Here is a 27,679-nt window from a genome sequence, read left to right as displayed (position 1 = left end):
ATGGAGAAAGAAGCTCTCCTGAAAGAGGAGGAGGAAGAGGAGGCTGTTACAATACAAAAACAAGTAGAGGGTGAGGCTGTTACAGTGAAAGAAGAAGAGAAAGATGTTTCAGTTAAAGAGGAGGATGACGATGTTTCGGTGAAGGAAGAGGAGGGGGAGATGACTGTCACATCGAAAAATGAAGAAGAGAAGGGAACTGGATATGTGGGCCCGGTTTCCCAAACTCATCTTAAGGTATCCAATGGTTCTAATGATGAACGGGCCCTGATTAACACTAGTAAGTACTGTCTTAAAAACAGATGCACAAACTCTGCGGTTGTTAAACTGATGTGTGATGTTAAAGGGGAAATTTGCTATTGCTACAACCATATTTTGACTTTTAAATTCTTTATTTATAGGCATGGATTCTTGAAGAATATACCACATGCCTCATGAGCTTAGTTCAACTGTTTACCCCATCAGAACCCCAAATAAGCTTTTTTTACTCCAATGTTTAGGAACAATGTAAACCAACACTGTATAATGTTGATATCATGGATGGTCAGTCCTTTCATCTATAGGTCTGTCTATGTATTTGAGAGTATTTACATTTCTCAAGCCCCATCCATCATTATTACCAAAACAGTGGTGGAATTACAGCTTTGTTGTTGGTTGAATTGCAGATTTGTTGATTGATTGTTGTGTGGCTTTTTTAAAAGGGCAACCTAGTTTTTAAACAGCAACAAAATGGCTGCCTAGAGTCCTGAGCAGTGTTAGAATACTCATACTAACCACACTATTTGTGATGTTAATTGAGTATATAGTATGCTTATTGGTCATAGTATGATGTAGTTAGTATACCAAAAGTTCCCGGATGTCGTACTAAATTCGCCAAAATATGACGCAGTACTTTAGGGCCCATAATGCAATTCTTCAGGAAACGGGCGTGGCTTCACATCGTTTTCAGATTTGAAGAAAATGGAGGAAAATATGCAGCCGAAGTCCAACGAGAGCCAATACAAATTAACTGCTTTAAGTAATTATGACAAATGTTGAGCAATGTGTAATAACATATTAAACCATGTAATGACGCATTCACTGACTGTTGTCTGCCTGGGCTTAACCATGCAATTTTGGCTTGTACTCTGTGTTATACCTTCCTCATCTCTCTGTTTCTCAATATACCAACTGCACGGGAAACCCCCACAGGGTGGCGGAATAAGATGAACACACTGAAAACTCATAAATATACACACACTCAAAACCCTTTGGGATGGGCTCCAAAGACAAAGAACTCTGTCAAGAACCAATGGGATACTGACACCAGGCTGGAGAGGACTGTCTATCACCTACGAACAACCTACCAGGAGCCAGGACTACCAGAATCTACCTACGTCATTTCAATGTATAAATGAATTGCACAAATATGTTTTAGCCCTCTTTTTCCGAAAGCTCCCTAAGGGTTGGACGAATAGGAGCCGTGCAGCACGTTTTGCCAGATATTATTACGCTTGAATAAACGGCCTTTAATATACCGTATCCGCCTTGTCCAGAGTCTCATCTTGGTCTCGTTTCTCCAATAACTAATCATTAACAAATGTAATAATGTGATGACTTTACAAATAAGTTACACGTTATGTTAGCAACACTATCCTTACAAAATGCATAGCATATCTTTATAGCAGTATGTACCAGAATGTGAGCTAGCTACCTAACGTTAGTTGGCTACTTATACATCAAACTTGCCCGTATAGTAACTATATTCTAATTAACTACCCAATGTTTATTGACTTGATTAGAGAGCAGAATTACTGATGAATTTAATAAAGCTCAACACCCGTTGAATATGCCCGGTGTCAGTCAACATCTGCAAAAAAGCTCAAATTAAATTGTTGTCAGCAACACAGTTAGTCACCAACCCTCTGGATAACATGAAAACAGCCTAACCAGCTCTGCTAGGGCAAGTAAAATGGTAAGAGTGAGGTTTTCTCTGATTTGTGTCTAGCAAGCTATCCAACGTTAGCCAGTTAGCTTGGGTGCTTTACTGTCATTGTGAGGTCAGAACGCTTAGATCGACCCTACTCCTCAGCCATATAGTATTTGTTTACAAACAGTGGCCTTATACAAGCTAATGTTTTGGTTTCTGGTGGGGTAATACGGTTGAAACATTTGAGGCATTTCTAAGTTATATTCTTCAAGAATCAATGGTTACATAGTAAATGGGTCTTTCTATAACTGCCAGTGTAGATTTCCTGTGGGGGTCAAATTGTTAGAGCTGTTGATAAGTCATTGTATAATATTCTGGCAATTATTTTCATGCCATTACGTTAAAGGTGAAAGATTGTCTTTTCTTAGTAAGGTGTTGCTCAAATAATGTTAGCTGCTAATCGCTAGTTAGCGGGCTAGCTAGCTTGCGAAATTTATTAAGAGTCAGAGCAAACGTAGCTAGCTAATACTGCCTGGTACCAGTGCTGGTGTAGGCCTAGATAAGCATGTTTGTGCAGCGGTATCTTATCAGAGAGGAGTAAGCAAAGTATGAATATGTTGGCTAGCTAGCCGGCTACATGAAGTAATAAAACATGTAATGTAACATCTAATTAGGGTCACCTGGAAACACTGCCCAACACTTTGGTTCCTACCGTGTCTTCTTCTTCTCTGAGGTTTATTGTCAGACTACACTCATCAGGTGTATTGCTGCCACCTACTGTACGGGGTTGTAAAAAATAACTAAAATGCCCCAAAAAATTGGGATTAACAAATCATACTAATTACGTCAAATAAAATAAAACACGACCCAAATTCACTCCACTACCCTGAATTTCAAACAAAAATGGGACTATTCAGATCCCTACACAGGTTCAGGAACCTGGGAGGGGGGAACGTCTTCATTCAGTACTCTCTGTAACATTTAGTCTGTGAAGTCCTGGAGATCCAGAAATCCATTTTCCATTAGTTTATTATTAATGCAATTTATCACTGCGGCAGTAAGGGCAATGCAAATGCTATTTTGTTGTCGAAACTCCTCCATGCTAATGCGGAAACTGCTAGTTTTGGACAAAGGTTACTAATAATTTATTAATGCAATGTATCACTTGCTCTATAAACACAACAAAGTCCAACTCTTTCACTATTAGTCTGTTGGGATCCTTCGCCTGCATGTCTTCACTGCAGACTGTGGGACATGAACTACCTTCTCCTCTCTACTCCTTCTGCTATTTTCACTGCCTCCACATAGGACACCTGCTGGATGGGCCTGATCATCTTGGCTACTGTGACATCCTTCATCCGTACAGGGCACTCCGGGAACTCGGGAACGTGATTCCCATCACAATTACAACATGCTTCATCTGACTACGACATATTTATTCCTTCGACAAACACTTGCCACATGTACAAACTTTTTTACAATTGTAACACTGCAGCGGCTTCTGTATATCTCACTTACCCAGGTTTTACATAAGATTGGAGAACCACTTCACCAAACCACAGTAAAACCTTCCGTCTATCATTCATTTTAATCAACGTGCGTCTACCTGAAATGTTTAACTAAACCACACAAAGCTTTCTCCTTTTGCGCTGTTGACACACAATCAGAATCATACCGCTCCTGGTCACTCGAACCGATTCCACTTTACCCAATTCATCCTTCACCATCTTTGAGACCGTTAACAGGTCACCCACAAAAACATCCTTGCTGATGATTCCCACTCTGACCCTAAACTGCTGTTCATTACCAACTTTAGCACTTTTCACTCCACTGTTCTTCACCATCGTCCACTCACTCTCACCAACTGTACTCACTCCAAGAGAATCCCACAATGCTTCCTCCATTGCTCCTCAAGTCATCCCCCGGACTCCCTTGCCCTGTGCTGTGAAAGATGTGAGAGTTTGTGTTCTCAAAGTAGCACCTATATTGTTCTCATTCCAGCACATCTGTTGCTTCACCAACTTTTTCTCCCTTTTGTCTGCACTACTTGCTGTCATTTCCCTTCCTGATTTCCCTGTCTTGGATGTCTCCACCATGCTCCTACTCTGTCAGTAATTCCTCCCTGGTTTATTAATTGGTAGTCATGTCAAACAACAATATATTCAAGGTGCTGCACATTCTATTCCAAATCTAGAATTAGAATCGTCATTATGTTTCCATAATTTCAACAGTTCACCAGTTAACTAAGCCTATAATGTGGACACCAAGGATGTGGATACCAAGGAACTTGAAGCTCTCAACCTGGTCCACTACAACCCCTTCGATGAGAATGGGGGTTTGCTCAATGTTTAGTCCCAGGTTACTTAGCTTAGTGATGAGCTTTGAGGGCACTATGGTGTTGAACGCTGAGCTGTAGTCGATAAATAGCATTCTCACATGGGTGTTCCTTTTGTTCAGGTGGGAAAGGGCAGTGTGGAGTGCAATAGAGATTGCATCATCTGTTGGGGCGGTATGCACATGGGAGTGGGTCTAGGGTTTCTGGGATAATAGTGTTGATGTGAGCCACGACCAGCCTTTCAAAGCACTTCATGGCTACAGACGTGAGTGCTACGGGTCGGTAGTCATTTAGGCAGGTTAACTTAGTGTTCTTGGGCACAGGGACTATGGTGGTCTGCTTGAAACATGTTGGTATTACAGACTCAGACAGGGGATGAAAATGTCATGGAAGACCCTTGCCAGTTGGTCAGCGCATGCTTAGAGTACACGTCCTGGTAATCCGTTTGGCCCTGTGGCCTTGTGAATGTTAACATGTTTAAAGGTCTTACTCACATCGGCTGCGGAGAGTGTGATCACAAAGTCGTCCGGAACAGCTGATGCTCTCATGCATGTTTCAGTGTTACTTTCATCAACGCGAGCATAGAAGTGTTTTAGCTCGTCTTGTACGCTCGTGTCACTGGGCAGCTATCGTCTGTGCTTCCCTTTGTAATCTGTAACAGTTTGCAAGCCCTGCCACATCCGATGAGGGTCGGAGCCGGTTTTCAAGGGGTATATCAATCTCCCCAGGGTAGCAGTAATACGTTGAGAGATTTGTCCACAAAGGGTTTCCCCTCCCATAGGTGGCTCATTATTGGGATTCATTGCTGATTCCTACCTGAAGCTCACTATGAAGTGCCTAGTGATACAGGTAAAGGGCCCTGTTGGAGATTGGTGGTTGGTGGTGGAGTCGAGGGAACAAGCAGGGTTGGACACGGCCATGTTATTATCCCACACAGTCTCTGTGGTTCATATGAACCCCGTTCCTGGGAATTAGTTTTGATTACAAATCGTCCCAGTCTGTTACCACAGAAGGGGTCCGTTTGTCTCATTTCCAGCTAGGTTACGAGGCGCTTTGTCATTTCCAGAGTCAGTTTATTTTGGTACTGTCCATATGTAGCTTGTTTTTGGTCACAGAATGGCTGAATAAGTGCAACATTTTACCTGGAGCTAACTATGCAGAGCATAGCACATGTCAAATGACTTTAGCTTCCCTCCAGGCCTGAGGGCACAAGATATGGAAAAAAGGAGTGGCAATATAGTCCGCTATTATCCTCAGTAATTTTCCATCTAGATTGTCAGACCCTGGTGGCTTGTCATTGTTGAAAGACAACTATTTTTTCACCTCTTCCACACTGACTTTACGGAATTCTAAATTACAATGCTTGTCTTTCATAATTTGGTCAGATATACTTGGATGTGTAGTGTCAGCATTTGTTGCTGGTGTGTCATGCCTAAGTTTACTATCTTGCCAATGAAAAAAATCATAAAAGTAGTGGGCTTTGATGAATGAGCCATCTGATTCAGTTAATGATGGAGCAGAGTTTGCCTTTTTTCCCAAAATTGTATGTAAGGTTCTTCAAAGCTTTTTATTATCATTCTTTGTCATTTATCTTTATTTCATTGTGTCGTTTCTTCTTTTTATTCAGTTCAGTCACATGATTTCTCAATTTGCAGGATGTTTGCCAATCAGTTGTTCAGCCAGACCTATTTGCCATTATTTTTCCCTCATCCTTCTCAACCACACCATTTTTCAATTCCTCGTCAATCCACTGGGATTTAACAGCTTTTACAGTCAAAACTGTCAAAGTATTGTCTGTGAGTATAACAGAACTGATATTGCAGGCGAAAATCAAACCAGGAAGCGGTTTCTATTTTGAAAGCTCCATGTTCCATAGCCTGCCTTCGCTCCATTTAAAGGGATATCAACCGGATTCCCTTTCCTATGACTTCCCCATGTTGTGAACAGTCTTTACACATAGTTTCAGGCTTTAATTTAGAAAAATTAGCGACAAAGATCAGATCACGTCAGAGGTTTGGCAGGGTCACCAGCAGCGCTTTTCGTGCGCAACAGAGTGTGTCAACCATTTTCCCTCTCAATCCTACTGAAGAAACTACAGTCCTCTTGACATCTTATTGATTATTTATTAAATAAAACAGCTTGAGTGCCATTACTTTTCCCTCATCCTTCTCAACCATACCATTTTTCAATTCCTCATCAATCCACTGGGATTTAACAGCTTTTACAGTCATTTTCTTAAAACCTCTTGAGACTAGGGTGCAGTATTTAGATTTTTGAATGAAAAACGTGCCCAAAAAGAAACTGCCTATTTCTCATGCCCATAATCTAGAATATGCATATAATTGTCAGATTAGGATATAAAACACACTAAAGTTTCCAAAACTGTCAAAATATTGTCTGTGAGTATAACAGAACTGATATTGCAGGCGAAAATCAAACCAGGAAGTGGTTTCTATTTAGAAAGCTCCATGTTCCATAGCCTGCCTTTGCTCCATTTAAAGGGATATCAACTGGATTCCCTTTCCTATGACTACCCCATGCTGTGAACAGTCTTTAGAAATAGTTTCAGGCTTTAATTTTGAAAAATTAGCGACAAAGATCAGATCATGTCAGAGGTTTGGCAGGGTGCCAGCAGCGTTTTTCGTGCACAACAGAGTGTGTCAGCCATTTTCTCTCTCAATCCTACTGAAGAAACTACAGTCCTCTTGACATATTATTGATTATTTATTAAATAAAACAGCTTGAGGATTGATTATAAAAACGTTCGACATGTTTCTCACGAACTTCACGGATACTATTTGGAATTTTTGTCTGCCTCGTTGTGACCGCTCGAGCCTGTGGGATTTCTGGACATACGGCGCCAACCAAATGGAGGTATTTTGGATATAAAAATAATCTTTATGGAACAAAGGGAACATTTATTGTGTAACTGGGAGTCTAGTGAGTGCAAACATCCGAAGATCATCAAAGGTAAGCGATTATTTTTTATTGCTTTCTGACTTTTGTGACCAATCTACTTTTATGCTAGGTGTTGTCGTGGCTAATCATTTCAAAATATGACACTTGCAAGAACCTGTGAATTCAATAATATACTTTTAATACAACGTATTACAAGCCGGAGTGGTTCGCGGAACACACACACTTTTTCAGAGCACTCGCTCTGATTTATACACATACAACATATGAGTCCATCCCACATGCAAATGAAGTTGCATCCCAATCTGTGCATCCTGCTTGTTCAGCCCAATAACGCCCATATCTGCTTTCCGTCAGATTATAATGGTGACAAGACCCTTGCTTTTTCCCTGCACTCAGCTTAATGCGTTCTTCTGTTTGTGTGTTATCTAGGGTCAGCAGACTATGTGTCTCCTCTGTTTTTAGCGTGCTCAGCTGTCCCATACTCTCATGGCCTCCTCTGGTCTCCTGTCCTATACAATAGACAATGCATTTTACAAGAATGGCAAATGCACTCTATAAGTGTATCTTTCTCTTGTGTTACAGTATTGTGTTCCTCCATATATGTACATCATTCTCCCATAGTGTATGTGCTTTTTTGTCTACTGAGATGTTCTTATATAAACGCTTGGATAGCTTTTTCCAAAAAGCTTTATTGAAATCTGACACGCCAGGTGGATTAACAAGCTAAACTGTGTTTTACTAAATTGCACTTGTGATTTCATGAAAATGAAATTTATTTCGAATTTGGCGCTCTGCAATTCAGCTGAAGTTGATGACAATTATCCCGCTAAAGGGATAGGTGCACCAAGAGGTTTTAATGGGTGCATGCTTATTAGTAACTGGGATAAGCAATTTCATAAATGCGTGCAGCATCTGGTTTCTCCTCATTACTCACCACAGAGCAGCAAATATTATTTACATCAACATAGGAATCCCCCGTTTTATTAAATAACTGAGACACACAAATGACTCGAGGGAACAAGAGAGAAAAAAACTATTCCTTAGCATTCTCCTCACTCTGCTGCTGGCCTTCTGACGTTACGCTCCTGAAGTTTCCAGTAAAAGGCTCCAACAGCAGTCGGCAACCATTTCCATTTGTAGTGCCAATTTATCTGACCATTTCTACTGATCTGGTGCCAGTTATGATTTTCATATGCACATTTTACTGAAACAGTTTCCTTTAATTTATAATAGTAAAAATAATTATAATAGTCTTTATCTCAAAATCATGATATGTTAATATGTATTCTACGTATATAAATCGAAATAAAAATTATACAAATCTAAATAATTTTTATTGCCATTGCCAACTATGTAAAAATAGCCTACATAAAGCCAACAAATAAAAACAGCTAGAAAATATCCAGATAAAAATAAATCACATTGGCTGCGCATGGCCTGTCTACATAGAACTTGAAACAATATATCAACTATCACCTAGGTCTGTCCGAAACGTGATAGCAACATTGTATAAAATATTCTGGGCCCTCAGTTTCCTGCACTAGTGAGTTTGGGACAGACACAGCTGTAGGCTATTTGTGAAAGGGATAAGAAGTTATCAGGTATTTTATGACATTTTCACTGGATCAGAGGATTACATTTTTCCCTTTCATGTCGAGTGGTTATCAAGAGTGAGAGCTGGAAATATTTTACAAATACTTTGAGGAACTATTGTCATTCGCCAATTGATTTTAGTAAGACTTTGTTTACTTGCTGTTTGAGGTGAAGAAAAAATTACTTTGAGAAGCTCCACAAATCATTAGTGGTGGTGTGTAAATACTATCAGACATCCCCAAATAGGTGCATCGCTCTCTGCCCTCTGTGTTTGCTAAAACGCAATTTGGTTGCAGAAACTCCTCCATGCTAATGTGGAAACCACTAGTTATACCAATAACATAGACTTACTGTAGGACCCGTAACTTCACCTAACATAGACCTACAGTAGGAACCATAACTTATCCTAACAACAACATAGACCTACTGTAGTACCTATAACTTCACCAAACAATAACATAGACCTACTGTAGGACCCATAAGTTCACCTAACAATAACATAGACCTACAGAAAGGTGCCTATATTGGAGACCAAAAGTTGTCTGGCACATTGCTTAGGATTTCAACAACTTTAAAAACGTATTTCTAGCATACATACGTCGATGTTACTACTAACGTGAAAACAAGACAAAATATGACTTGTTGTTCACTTGACTGTCTTAAGACAAATGTCAAATAATTAACATTCATTACTGACGTCATTGTTTGTTTAACATCATGGCTACGGTGTTGGCATCACCTTTATACAATGGATTTTTGCTGTGGATTTTTGCTGTTATGGGCCTTAAACCATCTGTTTGACTTTTTGTTCACACAGGAGAGAGACATGACTATCGTGGATCCTCTGGGGGGCCTCAACAACCTCATGATGCTGATGAGGCAGAGAATATTCTCTCCACGTCAAAACACCTCAAGAAACACCAGCAGAGACCCACAGGGAAGAAATCTCATTGCTGCTCTGACTGTGGGAAAGGTTGCAAATCTTCATCAGAACTTAAAATACACCAGAGAACACACACAGTAGAGAAACCATACTGCTGCTCTGACTGCAGGAAGAGTTTCTTAAGATCAGATTCACTAAAAATACACATGAGAATTCACACTCGAGAGAAACCCTATAGCTGTGATCAATGTGGGAAGAGTTTTACTACATCTAGCTTTATGACTGTACACCAGAGAACACACACACAGGAGAGAAGCCTTGTAGCTGTGATCAATGTGGGAAGAGTTTTCCTACATCTAGTTTTCTGACTGTACACCAGAGAACACACACAGGAGAGAAGCATTGTAGCTGTAATCAATGTGGGAAGAGTTTTCCTACATCTAGCCAGCTGACTTCACACCAGAGAACACACACAGGAGAGAAACCTCTTAGCTGTAATCAATGTGACAAGAGATACTCTGATAAAAGATCCCTGATTAAACATCAGAAAATACATGAAGGAGTTGTTTAATGATATCATTGAAATAATGTCACAATGTAGAATGTTTTAACATTGCAGTAGGAGTATTTTAATGATGTCACAATGTAGAGTGTTTTAACATTGTAGTAGGAGTATTTTAATGATGTCACAATGTAGAATGTTTTAACATTGTAGTAGGAGTATTTTAATGATGTCACAATGTAGAATGTTTTAACATTGTAATAGGAGTATTTTAATGATGTTCTACCTTATCGTTTGCCCTGTTCAATTGATAGCAGCATGATATGGATATTAGCCTCAGGGGAAAATCCAGGCTCTGAATTGAAAAGTATTATTTAACAAAAAGTGACTAACAAAAAAAAGAGCTGTGTTACACTTACTGCGTTGGTGACCCACTTGAATCAAAATGCAACACTTCAAAATGTAGCTAGCTTTTTTCTACAAGTAAAAAAAAAATACAGGTAATATGATAATTGTTGCAGATGTTTGTGTACAATCACAAGGACGCAGTATAATAAATTGGTCTATTATCTATTTTATTAACAATCTAACATCACTCCAGTATTTATTTACAACATTCATGTGCTAATTGTCTTTATTCCACTACTGAAGAAGCATGACTCAAATCATCTACTCATATTTTTTTTTTATTATTCCATGCCTCACCATTAAGTAAATTATTGTCAATGCATATTAACAAAGGGGTGAACATTTGGTTTTGATTTTCATATTTACAATTTGTAACATTTAGTAATCATAATTATTTAATGCAACCAGTTGACCATTTTTGGTACAATTATATTGACAATGTTGCCCTGCTTTTTGGTACAATTATATTGACATTGTTGCCCTGCTTTTAGAATATCAAAATTCATTCTCAGATGTGCCAACCCAAATGTACTAGAGCGTGACATTGGGGACTGGGCCCCGATCCAACAACATGCCTATCTACTGAACCCTGAAAAGAGAGAGAAGCTCCGCAGTGAGGTGGAAAGTTACTACGGATATTGCAGGTGTTGGTTGCTGATTGTCTCAAGGGTGGGCAGTCAGCAAGTTTAGGGTTTAGCCAATGCTTTGCCATGGATCACAATTTATTTTGTTCCAAGAGGACGAGAGTTCTAGAAGCTTGTGGGGGAGAAATATAGGATATATTTGTCTTAAGGTGGAAGGTGTTACAGGCTTTGGTTTTTCCATTTTTGTTTTGAGGTTGGACTTTAGCACGTCTAGTACGTTAGCACTGATTGGTGTCACCTCGTTAGTCAGTATGTGTTACACCTGTGCTGGTGTAGCAGTGTAATGTTGTTCCACCTAGATTATGCACCAAACTGCACACAAGGACCAATTCAAATAGGCCCTTGACTGCGCCAAGGGTTAACATAATGTGTGTTGTCTCTTCGTGTGCCAGGTCAAGGGGGGATGTTAATAATTTGATAATAGTAATTCAGTGTATTTTTTTTAATGTAATTACAGCTGCATAGCTAACGTTTTTCTTTGGTGTACAAACACTTTTTCATATCAATATTGTACATACATATGATTGTAAAAGTTGTGTATATTTTGGTTTGGCCCATCGCGGGTTTTCTGTATTTTCATACCCCCTTATTGTTCTCTTTTGTCTGACCTTCGGCTCGCAAGGTATGTTGTCCTTGGCTCCGAAATTGTTTAATATAAAACCGTCCTAATGTTACACATTGTACTGTTATGCTACCATAAGTTTGTTACAATGTGGACAGTATAAAGATTTATGTTAACAAGTTTCACAAAGCTCACTAACTAGGGTATCTATTGTAACTTATGAGTACTTGGGACAGTGTTTGAGTGAGTGTCCATGTGCTTGCGCAGGTGCCTGAGAGCTAGGACTGCGCCAAGGGTTAACATAATGTGTGTTGTCTCTTCGTGTGCAGGGCAAAAAAAAAGAATTCAACTAGCAGACCTTCAGTTGTGGCAGCATCCTAATTAAAAGTACACAACGCAGAATGAACCACGCTACACTGGCTTGTCCATCTCGTTAGTGGGAAGGTGTTTCACCTGAGCTGGTCCAGGTTCTATTTAGAGAGTGTCTGTCCCAGTGCTCCAGTTGTCTTGATAGATGTGGAGAGTCAACACCTTTAGTTGCTCCACCTTTTTGGTTTGCTTCCTGTCTTTAAGTTTGGTGTGGCTTTTTCTTTTGTTTGCCTCTTCTTGGGCAGATTTAGTGGGTCTCATGGTGGGTGTCTTTTAGGTCACAGTTGTTGTTACCAGTCAATTTTCAATCGTGTCTTCCAGAGCTCCTCCTAAAAAACAAGTTACTGTATGTTTTGGGTTGGATGAAGCATCATATTAATATTTTAATCAATGGCATTTTCTTGCAATGCTCATTAGTCTTTCAGTTAGTTTTTTTATCCTCAATATTTCTGTTTATTTTCATTGTTTTTTCCTGTGAAGCCATTGTGTTGCATCCATGTCTGAAATGTGCTGTATAAATAAAGCTTGATTTGATTTGAACATATTGCAAAACAAATTATCCCAATGACTGACCAATCAACAGACTCTTGGTCCATCTTCGTATGAAAATCAGTATCAATCCCACTTTTCAAGCCTGCTGAAGGCGTGGTGGAGTGGTAAACACCACCCCCGGCTCTACCAGGGGCTTGAGGTGGTCTCTCACAGCTCTGATTATGTCATGCTCTGTGGCCTTGCCGTTCCATTTCTTGACTGCCCTTGCAACACAGAAACACATTTAGTCATATTATATAAAACACTCAGAGTAATGGATATGGAGCATCTATGGCCTCAGTTACACCTAATATCTAACTAAATGCTTGTGTTCTTAGCTCCAACAGTACAGTATTATTTAACTAAATGCTTGTGTTCCTAACTCCAACAGTATTATCTAACTAAATGCTTGTGTTTCTAGCTCCAACAGTGCAGTAATGTCTAACTAAATGCTTGTTTATAGCTCCAACAGTGCAGTAATATCTAACTAAATGCTTGTGTTCCTAGCTCCAACAGTAATATCTAACTAAATGCTTGTGTTCATAGCTCCAATAGTGCAGTAATATCTAACAATTTCACAACAAATACCTAATACACGCAAATCTAAGTAAAGGAATAAGAATATATAAATATATGGACGAGCGATGTCAGTGGCATAGACAGATACAGTAGAATAGGATAGAATACAGTATATACATATGACATGAGTAATACATAGAATAAGATACAGTAGAATAGGATAGAATACAGTATGTACATATGAGATGAGTAATACATAGACTAAGATACAGTAGAATAGGATAGAATACAGTATGTACATATGAGATGAGTAATACATAGACTAAGATAGAATACAGTATATACATATGAGATGAGTAATGCCAGATATGTAAACATGCGGGAGATCCATGAAGGAAAGATAGTGATGGTGCTCAGTGACGTTGTTGCAAATGGTGGGGAACAACCAATTTTGGCATTTTTTAAATAATTTTACCCCCATTTTTTTCTCCCCAATTTCGATATTGTGATGTCTACAGTGCTGTTGGTTGGTCGTCATTGACCTTGCGTAGGCTTAAACACTGGTATACACTGATTTTTAAGGCCATATTGGGTAAAATGCCATTTTATCTCTGTTCTTTTTTTGTCAGATCGGTAAATAAATATAAATTACGGTCCCCTTCTCATTTGCTTCCAACAGTACCAAAGATTTGAGCAGGTCATGGTAGAAATTGTTTTAGTTACTCAGCTCTGTGGTCCTGGAATTCTCTCCTGAACATTTTAAAATTTGATGATCTAGTTTCGTTGGTGGAGCTTAAACACTTGATCGATGTATATATCATAGAAGAGTGTAATTGTGTTTAGGACAGCTGTTTTTAGTCAAGACTATCGTGTTTTTAACGTAAAATGTTATTGTTGTACTGTGTGTGTGTTTATAGCTTTGTTTAATGTTGTGTTAGTGTCTGTAAGTTGTTTTGTCTGAAACTTTGTTTCCCCTGCTGCTATTGGACCAGGTCTCTCTTGGAAAAGAGATGTTATCTCAATGAGAAAAACCTGTATAAATAAAGGTAAAATAAAAATAATAATATTGTCTCATTGCTGCAACTCCCCAAAGGGCTCAGGATTCGAAGGTCGAGTCATGCGTCCTCTGAAACATGACCCGCCAAACCGCGCTTCTTAACAGCTGCCCGCTTAACCCGGAAGCCAGATGCACCAATATGTCGGAGGAAACACTGTTCACCTTTCGACCGAGGTCAGCCTGCAGGCGCCACAAGGAGTCGCTAGAGTAGTAAAGCCCCCCCCCCGGCCAAACCCTCCCCTAACCCGGGCAACGCTTGGCCTATAGTGTGCTGCCCTATGGGACTCCCGATCACAGCAGGTTGTGGTACAGCCCGGGATCAAACCTGGGTCTGTAGTGATGCCTCAAGCCCTTCAATGCAGTACCTTAGACTGCTGCACTACTCGGGTATAACCTTTTTTTTTTTTACCAATTGCGATGGTTGCTAAAAGTGGGATTTTGACATTATTACCGTTATATCAACACACTTGACACTCCCAACTATCAATGTCTTTGGCACCGTAGACATCAAGTCACTTGACAATAATGTTTCATACAACGTTGCATTCCATGTTTGAAAGGTCTATCATTTTCATTGAAGACAATCAAAAGTTAACATTCCATCAAATTTTAATTCAAGGCTGAGTCTCAAATAGTCGCCTGTCCATTTTAATAGCCGGGCAATGGCACACATTATAGCAAATACATTTTGGGTCTGAATTAAAGGAGCTACAATCATAATTTAATTACATGTTTTAAATAAAATGTCCATAATATCTGCAGTAATAGTGGAATGATCGTGTTTCACAATATTCCTAAACAAAAAAAATAATCTCGATCTTCTATTGTGTTATTTACTGTACGTTTGTTTATTCCATGTGTAACTTGTAACTTCTATTGTGTTATTGACTGTACGTTTGTTTATTCCATGTTGTTTTTGTCGCACTGCTTTTCTTTATCTTGGCCAGGTCACAGTTGTAAATGAGAACTTGTTCTCAACTGGCCACTAGGTTAAATAAAGGAGAAAAAAATAACACATAATAATACATAAAAATGTAGGAGCAGTATAGACCTAGTCTGTTCATTATATACATCTACATGATGTATTGTTACACCATGTAGGAGCAGTATAGACCTAGTCTGTTCATTATATACATCTACATGATGTATTGTTACACCATGTAGGAGCAGTATAGACCGACAGTAGCTGGCTACTTATTTAGATTTAGTTGGACTTAATGAAACTGCCTTTAATGTTCTGTAGTAAACATTTTTTATTAGCACTAATCAATCAACACTTTCTTGTCTTTGTATGTCTCAATATAATAGTATTATTTAATTAAATCCATTTTAAAATAATCTTTATCTGAAGATAAAATATGATCCTCAAGTGCGTTTCCCCTCCAGTCAGCAGACGGCGGATGTGCGTCTTTCAGGCGACGCTTCGAGCGTGACGTGTAATCTAGTGGACGGTTCTTCAGAAACTGCTCGTCAACCACCTCGGTAGCTTGCTAGCCAACATAGCCGAAAGATTCAAGCTATTTAGACGCTTTTGGTGTATATTACCTACTGTGTTTTAGACACACTTATATCGTATCTACTTGTTTACCTATTTAATTTAATATTACGTTACTTTGTATTAGTCAGCTATAGTAGCTGGCTGGGTAAGTTAGCACTAGTCTAGTCGCTAATGATAGATAGCTAACATCCCCGAACATGAGCTCCCTAAACTACTCCCCTCCTGTTAAAGAAGAGGAGGTCTGCTGGACGGAGAAAGAAGCTTTGGGGCTGAAGATTGTCGTGAAAGAGGAGAAGGAAGAGGAGGATGTCACAGTAAAACAACAAGTAGAGTGTGAGGCTGTTACAGTGAAAGAAGAGAGAGACGTTCCAGTTAAAGAAGAGGAAGCCGCGTTCAGAGTGAAAGAGGAGGAGGATGTTACAGTAAAGGAAGAGAAAGAGGAGGATGCAGTTTTCAGAATGAAAGAGGAGGGGGAGATGACTGTCACATTGAAAGAAGAAGAGGTGGAGAAAGGAGATCTGATTAACACCAGTAAGTTCCGCCTTAAATTTGTTTTTAACTTTGGATATTCGTAGTTCCCTCGTCAATACCTCTTCAACAGAGAGCCCTGGGATGATGACTGATATGTCTAGAATCAGACGACGTAGAGAACAAGCTACCCCTTGTTTTCTCCGTTCCGTTTCCAAAAAGTGACTTAACATATATAATTGAGAAGGGTCTATCTGCTGACCGCAGAATGGGGGGCACGGCATGTAGTGATTTTAATGTAGTGATGATTTACTACACACCGTGCCCCCCAATAGTGCCATGTGAGAGTTGGTTTGGCTCCACCAAAGATTATGGATATACTGACAAGATGTCTCTCTGCCCTAACAAGGGGAGTCGTTGTCCACAAAGCTTCACTGCGGGTTGTCTATCCTTTCTTTGGATTGGTGGATACATCTTATTATTGTAATCTATTGTTTATAATCTATGAGGGTTGTTGACGTCAACCACCTGTATTCAATGGAGAGAGAGAGATGCTAAGCTACTAACATGAATATGCATAGCGATCTGGAGACAACTCCTATAGTGTTTTTATCAAAGTTGTCGGTATGTCACATGTCCACATAACAACTTAATCATTATGGAACTTCTGTTGGATCCAGTAAACCACACGTAGCAAATATGCCATTCATTTGGTTGTTGACCAAATTTGACACTTTCCACATTGGGTTGATAATTGTTTCCACTTGGATACAACCTACTGTAACCTACTGGCATGACCTAGAGAGATACAACCTACTCTAGCCTACTGGCTTGATCTAGAGAGATAAAACCACTTGGATACAACCTACTGGCATGACCTAGAGAGATAAAACCACTTGGATACAACCTACTGTAGCCTACTGGCTTGACCTAGAGATTTACAACCTACTGTAGCCGACTGGCATGACCTAGAGAGATACAATCTACTGTAGCCGACTGGCATGACCTAGAGAGATAAAACCACTTGGATACAACCTACTGTAGCCTACTGGCATGACCTAGAGATTTACAACCTACTGTAGCCGACTGGCATGACCTAGAGAGATACAATCTACTGTAGCCGACTGGCATGACCTAGAGAGATAAAACCACTTGGATACAACCTACTGTAGCCTACTGGCATGACCTAGAGAGATACAACCTACTGTAGCCTACTGGCATGACCTAGAGAGATAAAACCTACTGTAACCTACTGGCATGACCTGGGGCGGCAGGTTAGAGCGTTGAGGTAGTAACCGGAAGGTTGCAAGTTCAAATCCCCGAGCTGACAAGGCACAAATCTGTCGTTCTGCCCCTGAACAGGCAGTTAACCCACTGTTCCTAGGCCGTCATTGAAAATAAGAATTTGTTCTTAACTGACTTGCCTAGTTACATAAAGGTTTTAAAAAATACAACCTACTGTAACCTACTGGCATGACCTACTGGCATGACCTAGAGAGTTACAACCTACTGTAACCTACTGGCATGACCTAGAGAGATACAACCTACTGTAACCTACTGGCATGACCTAGAGAGATACAACCTACTGTAACCTACTGGCATGACCTAGAGAGATACAACCTACTGTAACCTACTGGCATGACCTAGAGAGATACAACCTACTGTAACCTACTGGCATGACCTAGAGAGCTAAAGTTTTACATTCCTGGATTTTAAATGAATATTTTCCAGTAATAATGATAATTTGTATCTTCCTATCCACATGTGGGATCCCTCTCCTTTGTTGTCCAGTCTACACCAATAACAGACAACTACAATCATACAGCCTGGATGCAGCCTGGATTCGAACCAGGGACTGTAGTGACGCCTCTGGCACTGAGATACAGTGGCTTAGACCACTGCATCCGGGTGTGTGTTAACTATTTAACTGTACTAGAATGCTTAAAAGGCAGCTAAAATTTTAAATATCGGTTATCGGAATCGTTTTTTGGGGCAAGGAAAATATTGGATATCAGTATTGGCCAAAAAATGTAATATCGGTCTCAGGATATTGCTGCGAGAAAACCCCTCTAAGCTCACACAGCTCTCCTGCACCTTTATCAGATCCTCAGCGATTCACGTCAGCCTCCAGAGAGGTAGTCAGGTGTAAAGTGCTGCAATCATCATGGTGTGGAACTGTTGTTTTCAGTGAGGCAATAACAGGCACAGTCTCGTTTCACAGATTAGTTCAATCTGCTTTGAAAGTATCAGAAACCTCTTCTATTTAGGTCTGAATTGTAGCAACTAACTCAGTTGAAATTAAATCTGTCTCCGATAATAGTAGCTGATGGTCTCGAATAGAGGTCGACCGATTATGATTTTTCAATACCGATACCGATTATTGGAGGACCAAAAAAGCCGATACCGATTAATCGGCCGATTTAAACAAATATATATATAATTATATATATATGTGTGTGTGTGTGTGTGTGTGTGTGTGTAATAATGACAATTACAACAATACTGAATTAACACTTATTTTATCTTAATATAATACATCAATAAAATCAATTTAGCCTCAAGTAGATAATGAAACATGTTCAATTTGGTTTAAATAATGCAAAAACAGTGTTGGAGAAGAACGTAAAAGTGCAATATGTGCTATGTAAGAAAGCTAACGTTTCAGTTCCTTGCTCAGAACATGAGGACATATGAAAGCTGGTGGTTCCTTTTAACATGAGTCTTCAATATTCCCAGGTAAGAAGTTTTAGGTTGTAGTTATTATAGGATTATTTCCCTCTATACCATTTGTATTTCATTAACCTTTGACTATTGGATGTTCTTATAGGCACTTTAATATTGCCAGTGTAACAGTATAGCTTCCGTCTCTCTCCTCGCTCCTCCCTGGGCTCGAACCAGCAACAGAACGACCACAGCCACCACATTGAAGCAGCGTTACCCATGCAGAGCAAGGGAAACAACCACCCCAAGGCTCAGAGCGAGTGAAGTTTGAAACGCTATTAGCGCGCGCTAACTAGCCAGCCATTTCACTTCGGTCACACCAGCCTCATCTCGGGAGTTGATAGGTTTGAAGTCATAAACAGCGCAATGCTTGATGCACAACGAAGAGCTGCTGGCAAAACGCACGAAAGTGCTGTTTGAATGAATGTTTACGCGCCTGCTTCTGCCTACCACCGCTCAGTCAGATACTTAGATACTTGTATGCATGTATGCTCAGTCAGATTATGTGCAACACAGGACACGCTAGATAATATCTAGTAATATCATCAACCATGTGTAATTAACTAGTGATTATGATTGATTGTTTTTTATAAGAAGTTTAATGCTAGCTAGCAACTTACCTTGGCTTACTGCATTTGCATAACAGGCAGTCAGTCTCCTTGTGGAGTGCAACGAGAGAGAGGCAGGTCGTTATTGCGTTTGACTAGTTAACTGTAAGGTTGCAAGATTGGATCCCCCCAGCTGACAAGGTGAAATTCTCTTTCTGCCCCTGAACAAGGCAGTTAACCCAACATTCCTAGGCCATCATTGAAAATAAGAATGTGTTCTTAACTGACTTGCCTAGTTAAATAAAGATTAAATAAAGGTGTAAAAAAATAAACAAATTGGCAAATCGGCGCCCAAAAATACAGATTTCCAATTGTTATGAAAATCTGAAATCGGCCCTAATTAATCAGCCATTCCGATTAATCGGTCGACCTCTAGTCTCCAATGTTCATTTTAGCGCCCCCAGACAAAACGCACACCCGGTTCAAAGTGCAAGTATCTGGGCTTTCAGTCTCAGGAAAGGGCGGTGATGAAACTGAGTCTTGATTTGAATGAACTCCCCCAAACAAGACCAAATCTTAACAAATCATAGACTTGTATGTTTCACAAGTTTTGCTACACAGTACAGCACAGTAGACAACTAAGTAACTAGATACTCTGTTTGTCTTTGACAGGAGAGAGACCAGACTCTCCCTCTGACAGCGGGAAGAGTCCTTCAGGGGAATCCGACCCAGAGAAGAGTCCTTCAGGGGAATCAGACCCAGAGAAGAGTCCTTCAGGGGATTCAGACCCAGAGAATACACTCTGGAGAGAAGCCTTACCACTGCTCCAAACGTGGAATGACTTTTACCTGGTTAGGGAGCTTGAAAACACATGAGAGAATACACAGTGGAGAAAATCCTTTTCAATGTTCCCACTGTGGAAAGAATTTTACCCAGTTAGAGAACCTAAATCGACACAAGAGGACACACACATGGGAGGAGCCTTACCAATGCTCTCAGTGTGGAAATAATTTTAGGGGTTTATTGAGCCTGAAACAGAATAAGAGAACACGCACGCCTTATCACTGTTCCCAGTGTGAAAATACTTTTAGATGGTTAGGGACCTTGAAAATGCATGAGAGGACACACAGGAGAAAAGCCTTACCAATGCACCATGTGTGGAAAGAGATTTACCCAGTTAAAGTCCATTAAATTACATGGAAGAATACATACAGGAGATAAGCCTTGCCACTGCTCCCACTGTAGAATGACTTTTACCTGGTTAGTAAACATGACATTTCATGAGAGAATACACACAGGAGAGAAGCCTTATCAATGTTCTCAGTGTGAAAATAATTTTAGGGGTTTAGTGAACCTGAAACAGCATGAGAGGACACTCCCACAAGAAAACCCCTACCAATGCTCCCTGTGTGGAAAGAGTTTTACCAAGTTAGGGGGTCTGACAAGGCATGAGAGGACACACACAGGAGGGGGATAAGTCGTACCACTGCTCCCTGTGTGGCAAGAGATTTAACAGGTTAAGGAATCTGAATAAGCATGAAAGAATACATACACAGGAGGAGAAGACACTGCTCTCATTGTGGAAATACATTTTTCCCAGTTAGAGGACCTGGAATCACACAAGAGAATAGAGAGGCTGTGTTCTGATTTATGTTTTTGACTTAGAATGTGTTTTGTTTATGCCACTTTAAATCATACTGTTTATATGAATTCTTACTCAACAATAGAAGTGATTTTGTATTTCGAGACATATCTAAAATCAGATTAAATTGTTAATGTGTATTTTGTTTTGATTCGTTGCTATATTGGATTCAAGAACCCCTAATGTTCAGTATATGATTTGGATATTTTTAAATGGTGGCCTGAAAAGAGTGATTATTATCTTCAACAACGAGAAACCCTCTTTTCACGTCACTTTTCATACAGCTACGATCGGAAGTGGCTTTTTTCGTAGCAGGTTAGGATAATTAACGTAGCAGGTTAAGAGACTGAGCTTAAGGTTAGCGAAAATGCTCTCCTGTGGAAATCACTTCCGGTCGTAGCTGTATCAAAGTGGCATGAAAAGAGTGTATCCCCAACAATAACAGCTGGCCACTTTGGTAGCGAGAGAGCCAAGAAAGACAAAATACATATTTTGGTGTATATTACTCACTGTGTTTTAAACACACTTCTGTCATCTTCTGTCCTGTAGCTGTAGGCCTCTGTCTGTTATTATAGATCTCTGCTCAGCCTATAAACATGACATGATCTATTATTATAGAGCTCTGATCAGCCTGTAAACATGACATTATCTATTATTATAGAGCTCTGTTCTGCCTGTAAACATGACATTATCTATTATTAAAGAGCTCGTATGAGAGCATGATCATAATACTGTAGTCTTGTCTTTATTATAGAGCTCTGATGTAATCAAACCTATTGTTTTGATGGATTTCTTCTCATTCATCTCTTAATGGATCAATGGTAAAAAAAAAAACACTACTCAGACGACAAGGGAGCAGAGTGTTCCATGGGTGGCGCTGTAATAAGCATTCAAAGTCTAAGGCCTTTTCTCAATTAGAGTTGCTCATCTCCTCCATCCTTTCTGGTCTTCTCTTGAAAAAGGTCAAAGGTAATCGAAGAGAGGCACACTTGATGAAAATGTGCTTGTGTAAAATGAGACTCTCCTTCAATCTCGCTTCAGCAAATTATGTTTCCACTGTGGAATCCCAAAATAAATGCTAGTTGGGTCATTCTACTATAAAATATACTATACTACTATATTCCTACTATTATACTATACTACTATATTCCTACTATTATTCTATACTACTACTAATATATATACTATACTACTATATTCCTACTGTTATATACAGTGCCTTGCGAAAGTATTCGGCCCCCTTGAACTTTGCGACCTTTTGCCACATTTCAGGCTTCAAACATAAAGATATAAAACTGTATTTTTTTTGTGAAGAATCAACAAGTGGGACACAATCATGAAGTGGAACAACATTTATTGGATATTTCAAACTTTTTTAACAAATCAAAAATTGAAAAATTGGGCGTGCAAAATTATTCAGCCCCCTTAAGTTAATACTTTGTAGCGCCACCTTTTGCTGTGATTACAGCTGTAAGTCGCTTGGGGTATGTCTCTCAGTTTTGCACATCGAGAGACTGACATTTTTTCCCATTCCTCCTTGCAAAACAGCTCGAGCTCAGTGAGGTTGGATGGAGAGCATTTGTGAACAGCAGTTTTCAGTTCTTTCCACAGATTCTCGATTGGATTCAGGTCGGGACTTTGACTTGGCCATTCTAACACCTGGATATGTTTATTTTTGAACCATTCCATTGTAGATTTTGCTTTATGTTTTGGATCATTGTCTTGTTGGAAGACAAATCTCCGTCCCAGTCTCAGGTCTTTTGCAGACTCCATCAGGTTTTCTTCCAGAATGGTCCTGTATTTGGCTCCATCCATCTTCCCATCAATTTTAACCATCTTCCCTGTCCCTGCTGAAGAAAAGCAGGCCCAAACCATGATGCTGCCACCACCATGTTTGACAGTGGGATGGTGTGTTCAGGGTGATGAGCTGTGTTGCTTTTACGCCAAACATAACGTTTTGCATTGTTGCCAAAAAGTTCAATTTTTGCTTGTGGCAAACTTTAAACGACACTTTTTATGGATATCTTTAAGAAATGGCTTTCTTCTTGCCACTCTTCCATAAAGGCCAGATTTGTGCAATATACGACTGATTGTTGTCCTATGGACAGAGTCTCCCACCTCAGCTGTAGATCTCTGCAGTTCATCCAGAGTGATCATGGGCCTCTTGGCTGCATCTCTGATCAGTCTTCTCCTTGTATGAGTTGAAAGTTTAGAGGGACGGCCAGGTCTTGGTAGATTTGCAGTGGTCTGATACTCCTTCCATTTCAATATTATCGCTTGCACAGTGCTCCTTGGGATGTTTAAAGCTTGGGAAATATTTTTGTATCCAAATCTGGCTTTAAACTTCTTCACAACAGTATCTCGGACCTGCCTGGTGTGTTCCTTGTTCTTCATGATGCTCTCTGCGCTTTTAACGGACCTCTGAGACTATCACAGTGCAGGTGCATTTATACAGAGACTTGATTACACACAGGTGGATTGTATTTATCATCATTAGTCATTTAGGTCAACATTGGATCATTCAGAGATCCTCACTGAACTTCTGGAGAGAGTTTGCTGCACTGAAAGTAAAGGGGCTGAATAATTTTGCACGCCCAAATCTTCAGTTTTTGATTTGTTAAAAAAGTAAATGTCGTTCCACTTCATGATTGTGTCCCACTTGTTGTTGATTCTTCACAAAAAAATACAGTTTTATATATTTATGTTTGAAGCCTGAAATGTGGCAAAAGGTCGCAAAGTTCAAGGGGGCTGAATACTTTCGCAAGGCACTGTATACTATAATATTCCTACTATTGTATATACTAGCTTACTATATTCCTACTATTATAGATACTATACTACTATATTCCTATTATATATACTGTACTATACTACTATAGTCCTACTATTATATATACTATACTTGTTACGGTTTTCTTCTGGTGAAAGAGAGGAGGACCAAAATGCAGCGTGGTTATCTTTATACATCTTCAATGAAAGATGAAAAATACGAACAATTTACAAAACAAGAAACGTGAAAAACTGAAACAGCCCTATCTGGTGCAACAAACACAGAGACAGGAACAATCACCCACGAAATACCCAAAGAATATGGCTGCCTAAATATGGTTCCCAATCAGAGACAACGATAAACACCTACCTGCCTCTGATTGAGAACCACTCTAGGCAACCATAGACTTTCCTAGACTACTTAACTAAACACAATCCCATAAACTACAAAACCCCTAGACAAAACAAACCACATAAATCACCCACGTCACACCCTGGCCTGACCAAAATAATAAAGAAAACACAAAATACTAAGGCCAGGGTGTGACAATACTACTATATTCCTACTATTATAAATACTGTCCTACTATATTCCTACTATTATATATACTATACTGTACTACTATTTTCCTACTATTATATATACTATACTACTACATTCCTACTATTGTATATACTATACTACTATATTCCTACTATTATATGTACTATACTATACTACTATATTCCTACTATTATCTATACTATTGTATACACTATACTATATTATACTATCCTACTATATTCCTACTATTATATATACTATACTATACTTCCATATTCCTACTATTATATATACTATACAACTATATTACTACTATTATATATACTATACTATCCTACTATATTTCTACTGTTATATATAATATACTACTATATTCCTACTATTGTATATAATATACTACATTCCCACTATTATATATAGTATACTACTATATTCCTACTATTATTTATACTATACTATGCTACTATATTCCTACTATTATATATACTGTACTACTATGTTCCTACTATTATATATACTATATCATACTACTACATTCCTACTATTTTTTACTATACTACTATATTCCTACTATTATATATACTACTATATTCCTACTATTGTATATACTATACTACTATATTCCTATATTCCTACTATTATATGTACTATACTATACTACTATATTCCTACTATTATATGTACTATACTATTATATATACTATATTATACTATCCTACTATATTCCTACTATTATATATACTATACTATACTATACTTCCACATTCCTACTATTATATATACTATACTATACTACTATATTCCTACTATTATATATACTATACTTTATTACCATATTCATACTATTATATATACTATACTACTATATTCCTACTATTATACTATACTATACTACTATTTTCCTATTATTATATATACTATACTACTATATTCCTACTATTATATATAATATACTTTACTACAATATTCGTACCATTATGTATACCATACTATACTAATATACTATATATACTATACTAATATATTCCTACTATTGTATATACTATACTATACTACTATATCCATACTATTATATATACTGTACTACTATATTTATACTATTGTATATACTATAATATATTCCTACTATTATATATACTATACCACTATATTCCTACTATTATACTGTATATACTATACTACTATATTCCTACTATTATATACTATACTACTAAATTCATACTATTATATGTACTATACTATACTAATATTTTCCTACTATTATCTATACTATACTACTATTATATATACTATACTATATTATACTATCCTACTATATTCCTACTATACTATGCTTCCATATTCCTACTATAATATGTACTATACTATACTACTATATTCCTACTATTATATATACTATACTATCTTACTATATTCCTACTGTTATATATACTATACTACTATATTCCTACTATTATATATACTATATTATGCTATCCTACTATATTCCTACTATTATATATACTGTACTACTATATTCCTACTATTTTATATACTATACTATGCTCTCCTACTATATTCCTATTATTATATATACTATACTATCCTATCTTACTATATTCCTACTATCTGGTGCCTTTTGGATAATTTTATTTTTTTTAATAAAAAGTGTTCCTCATGAGAGACAGTTTTCATCATAGCGCTTGATGGTTTTTGCGACTGCACTTGAAGAAACATTCAAAGTTCTTGACATTTTCTGCATTGACTGACCTTCATGTCTTATTTGAGCTGTTCTTTCCAAAATAATGACTTGGTCTTTTACCAAATAGGGCAATCTTCTGTATACCACCCCTACCTTATCACAACACAACTGATTGGCTCAAATGCACAAAGAAAGGAAAGAATTTCCACAAATTAACCTTTGATTTGAATAACTTTTGACAAGGCAGACCTGTTAATTTAAATATATTCCAGGTGACTACCTCATGAAGCTGGTTGAGAGAATGCCAAGAGTGTGCAAAGCTGTCATCAAGGCAAAGGGTAGCTAATTTGAAGAATATCAAATATAACATATATTTTGGTTTGTTTAACCTTTTTTTAGTTACAACATGAATCCATGTGTGTTATTTCATAGTTGTGATATCTTCACAAGAGACTTTCTCACTTGACTGTCTTAAGACAATTGTAAAATAATATTAACATTCATTAAAGACTTCAATTGTTGAACAACATCATGGCTACGCTGTGGGCATCACCTTTTTCAGTGTATTTCTACTGTTGTGTGCCTTTAACCACCTGTCTGACTTATTCATTCACACAGGAGAGAGATGGGACTATCATGGATCCTCTGGGGAGCCTCAACAACCTCATGATGCTGACGAGGCAGAACAGTCTCTCTCCAGGTCAGAACACCTCAAGAAACACCAGCAGAGACAAACAGGGAAGAAACCTCACTGCTGCTCTGACTGTGGAAAGATCTTTTCAAAATCATATACATTACAATCACACCATAAAACACACACAGGAGAAACCCCGAATAGCTGTACTCAATGTGGGAAGAGTTTTGTTTCATCTTACTATTTGACTATACACCAGAGAATACACACAGGAGAGAAACCTCATGGCTGTACTCAATGTGGGAAGAGTTTTGCTCAGTCAAGCTGCCTGATATCACACCAGAGAACACACACGGGAGAGAAACCTTATAGCTGTGATCAATGTGGGAAGAGTTTTATTCAGTCAAGTCATCTTAAAGCACACCAGAGAACACACACAGGAGAGAAACCTCATAGCTGTGATCAATGTGGGAAGAGATTTACTCAGTCAGGTGGCCTGATATACCACCAGAGAACACACACAGGAGAGAAACCTTATAGCTGTGCTCAATGTGGGAAGAGTTTTGCTACATCTAGCAATCTGACTATACACCAGAGAACACACACTGGAGAGAAACCTCATAGCTGTAACCAATGTGGGAAGAGTTTTGCTCAGCCAAACAACCTGATATCACACCAGCGTACACACACGGGAGAGAAATGTCATAGCTGTGATCAATGTGGGAAGAGATACTCTCGCAAAAGATCTCTGATCAAACATCAGAAAATACATGCATGAAGTTGTTTCATGATATCAATGAAATAATGTCACAATGTAGAATGTTTTTAACATTGTAGTAGGAGTATTTTAATGATGTCACAATGGCATGATAATGATGGCAAAGTTGTCTAATTACTATGTCATCGTATTTCCAGGACACTATAGTGTCTTCTCAGATAATGGTAG

At 38.6% G+C, this 27,679-nt stretch overlaps 1 protein-coding gene and 1 pseudogene across 1 annotated transcript; both read left to right on the top strand.

Annotated features, from left to right (window-relative positions):
* LOC139423531 (zinc finger protein 271-like) lies at positions 1-27,511 on the top strand (annotated as a pseudogene).
* Positions 15,682-21,834, top strand: LOC139364508 (chemotaxis regulatory protein ChePep-like). The gene is made up of 2 exons (XM_071101297.1): positions 15,682-16,257; positions 20,136-21,834. Exons 1-2 carry the CDS (start codon positions 15,924-15,926, stop codon positions 20,336-20,338), a joined length of 537 nt encoding a protein of 178 aa, XP_070957398.1. The 5' UTR covers positions 15,682-15,923; the 3' UTR covers positions 20,339-21,834.
* Positions 27,512-27,679: the final 168 nt, after the last annotated feature.

This window comes from Oncorhynchus clarkii, chromosome 13 (genome assembly GCF_045791955.1).
Source record: "Oncorhynchus clarkii lewisi isolate Uvic-CL-2024 chromosome 13, UVic_Ocla_1.0, whole genome shotgun sequence".
In the NCBI taxonomy this organism is placed as follows: Eukaryota; Metazoa; Chordata; class Actinopteri; order Salmoniformes; family Salmonidae; genus Oncorhynchus; species Oncorhynchus clarkii.
The sequence above is the reverse complement of the archived record's forward strand: the minus strand, read 5'-3'. Positions and strand labels throughout refer to the sequence as shown.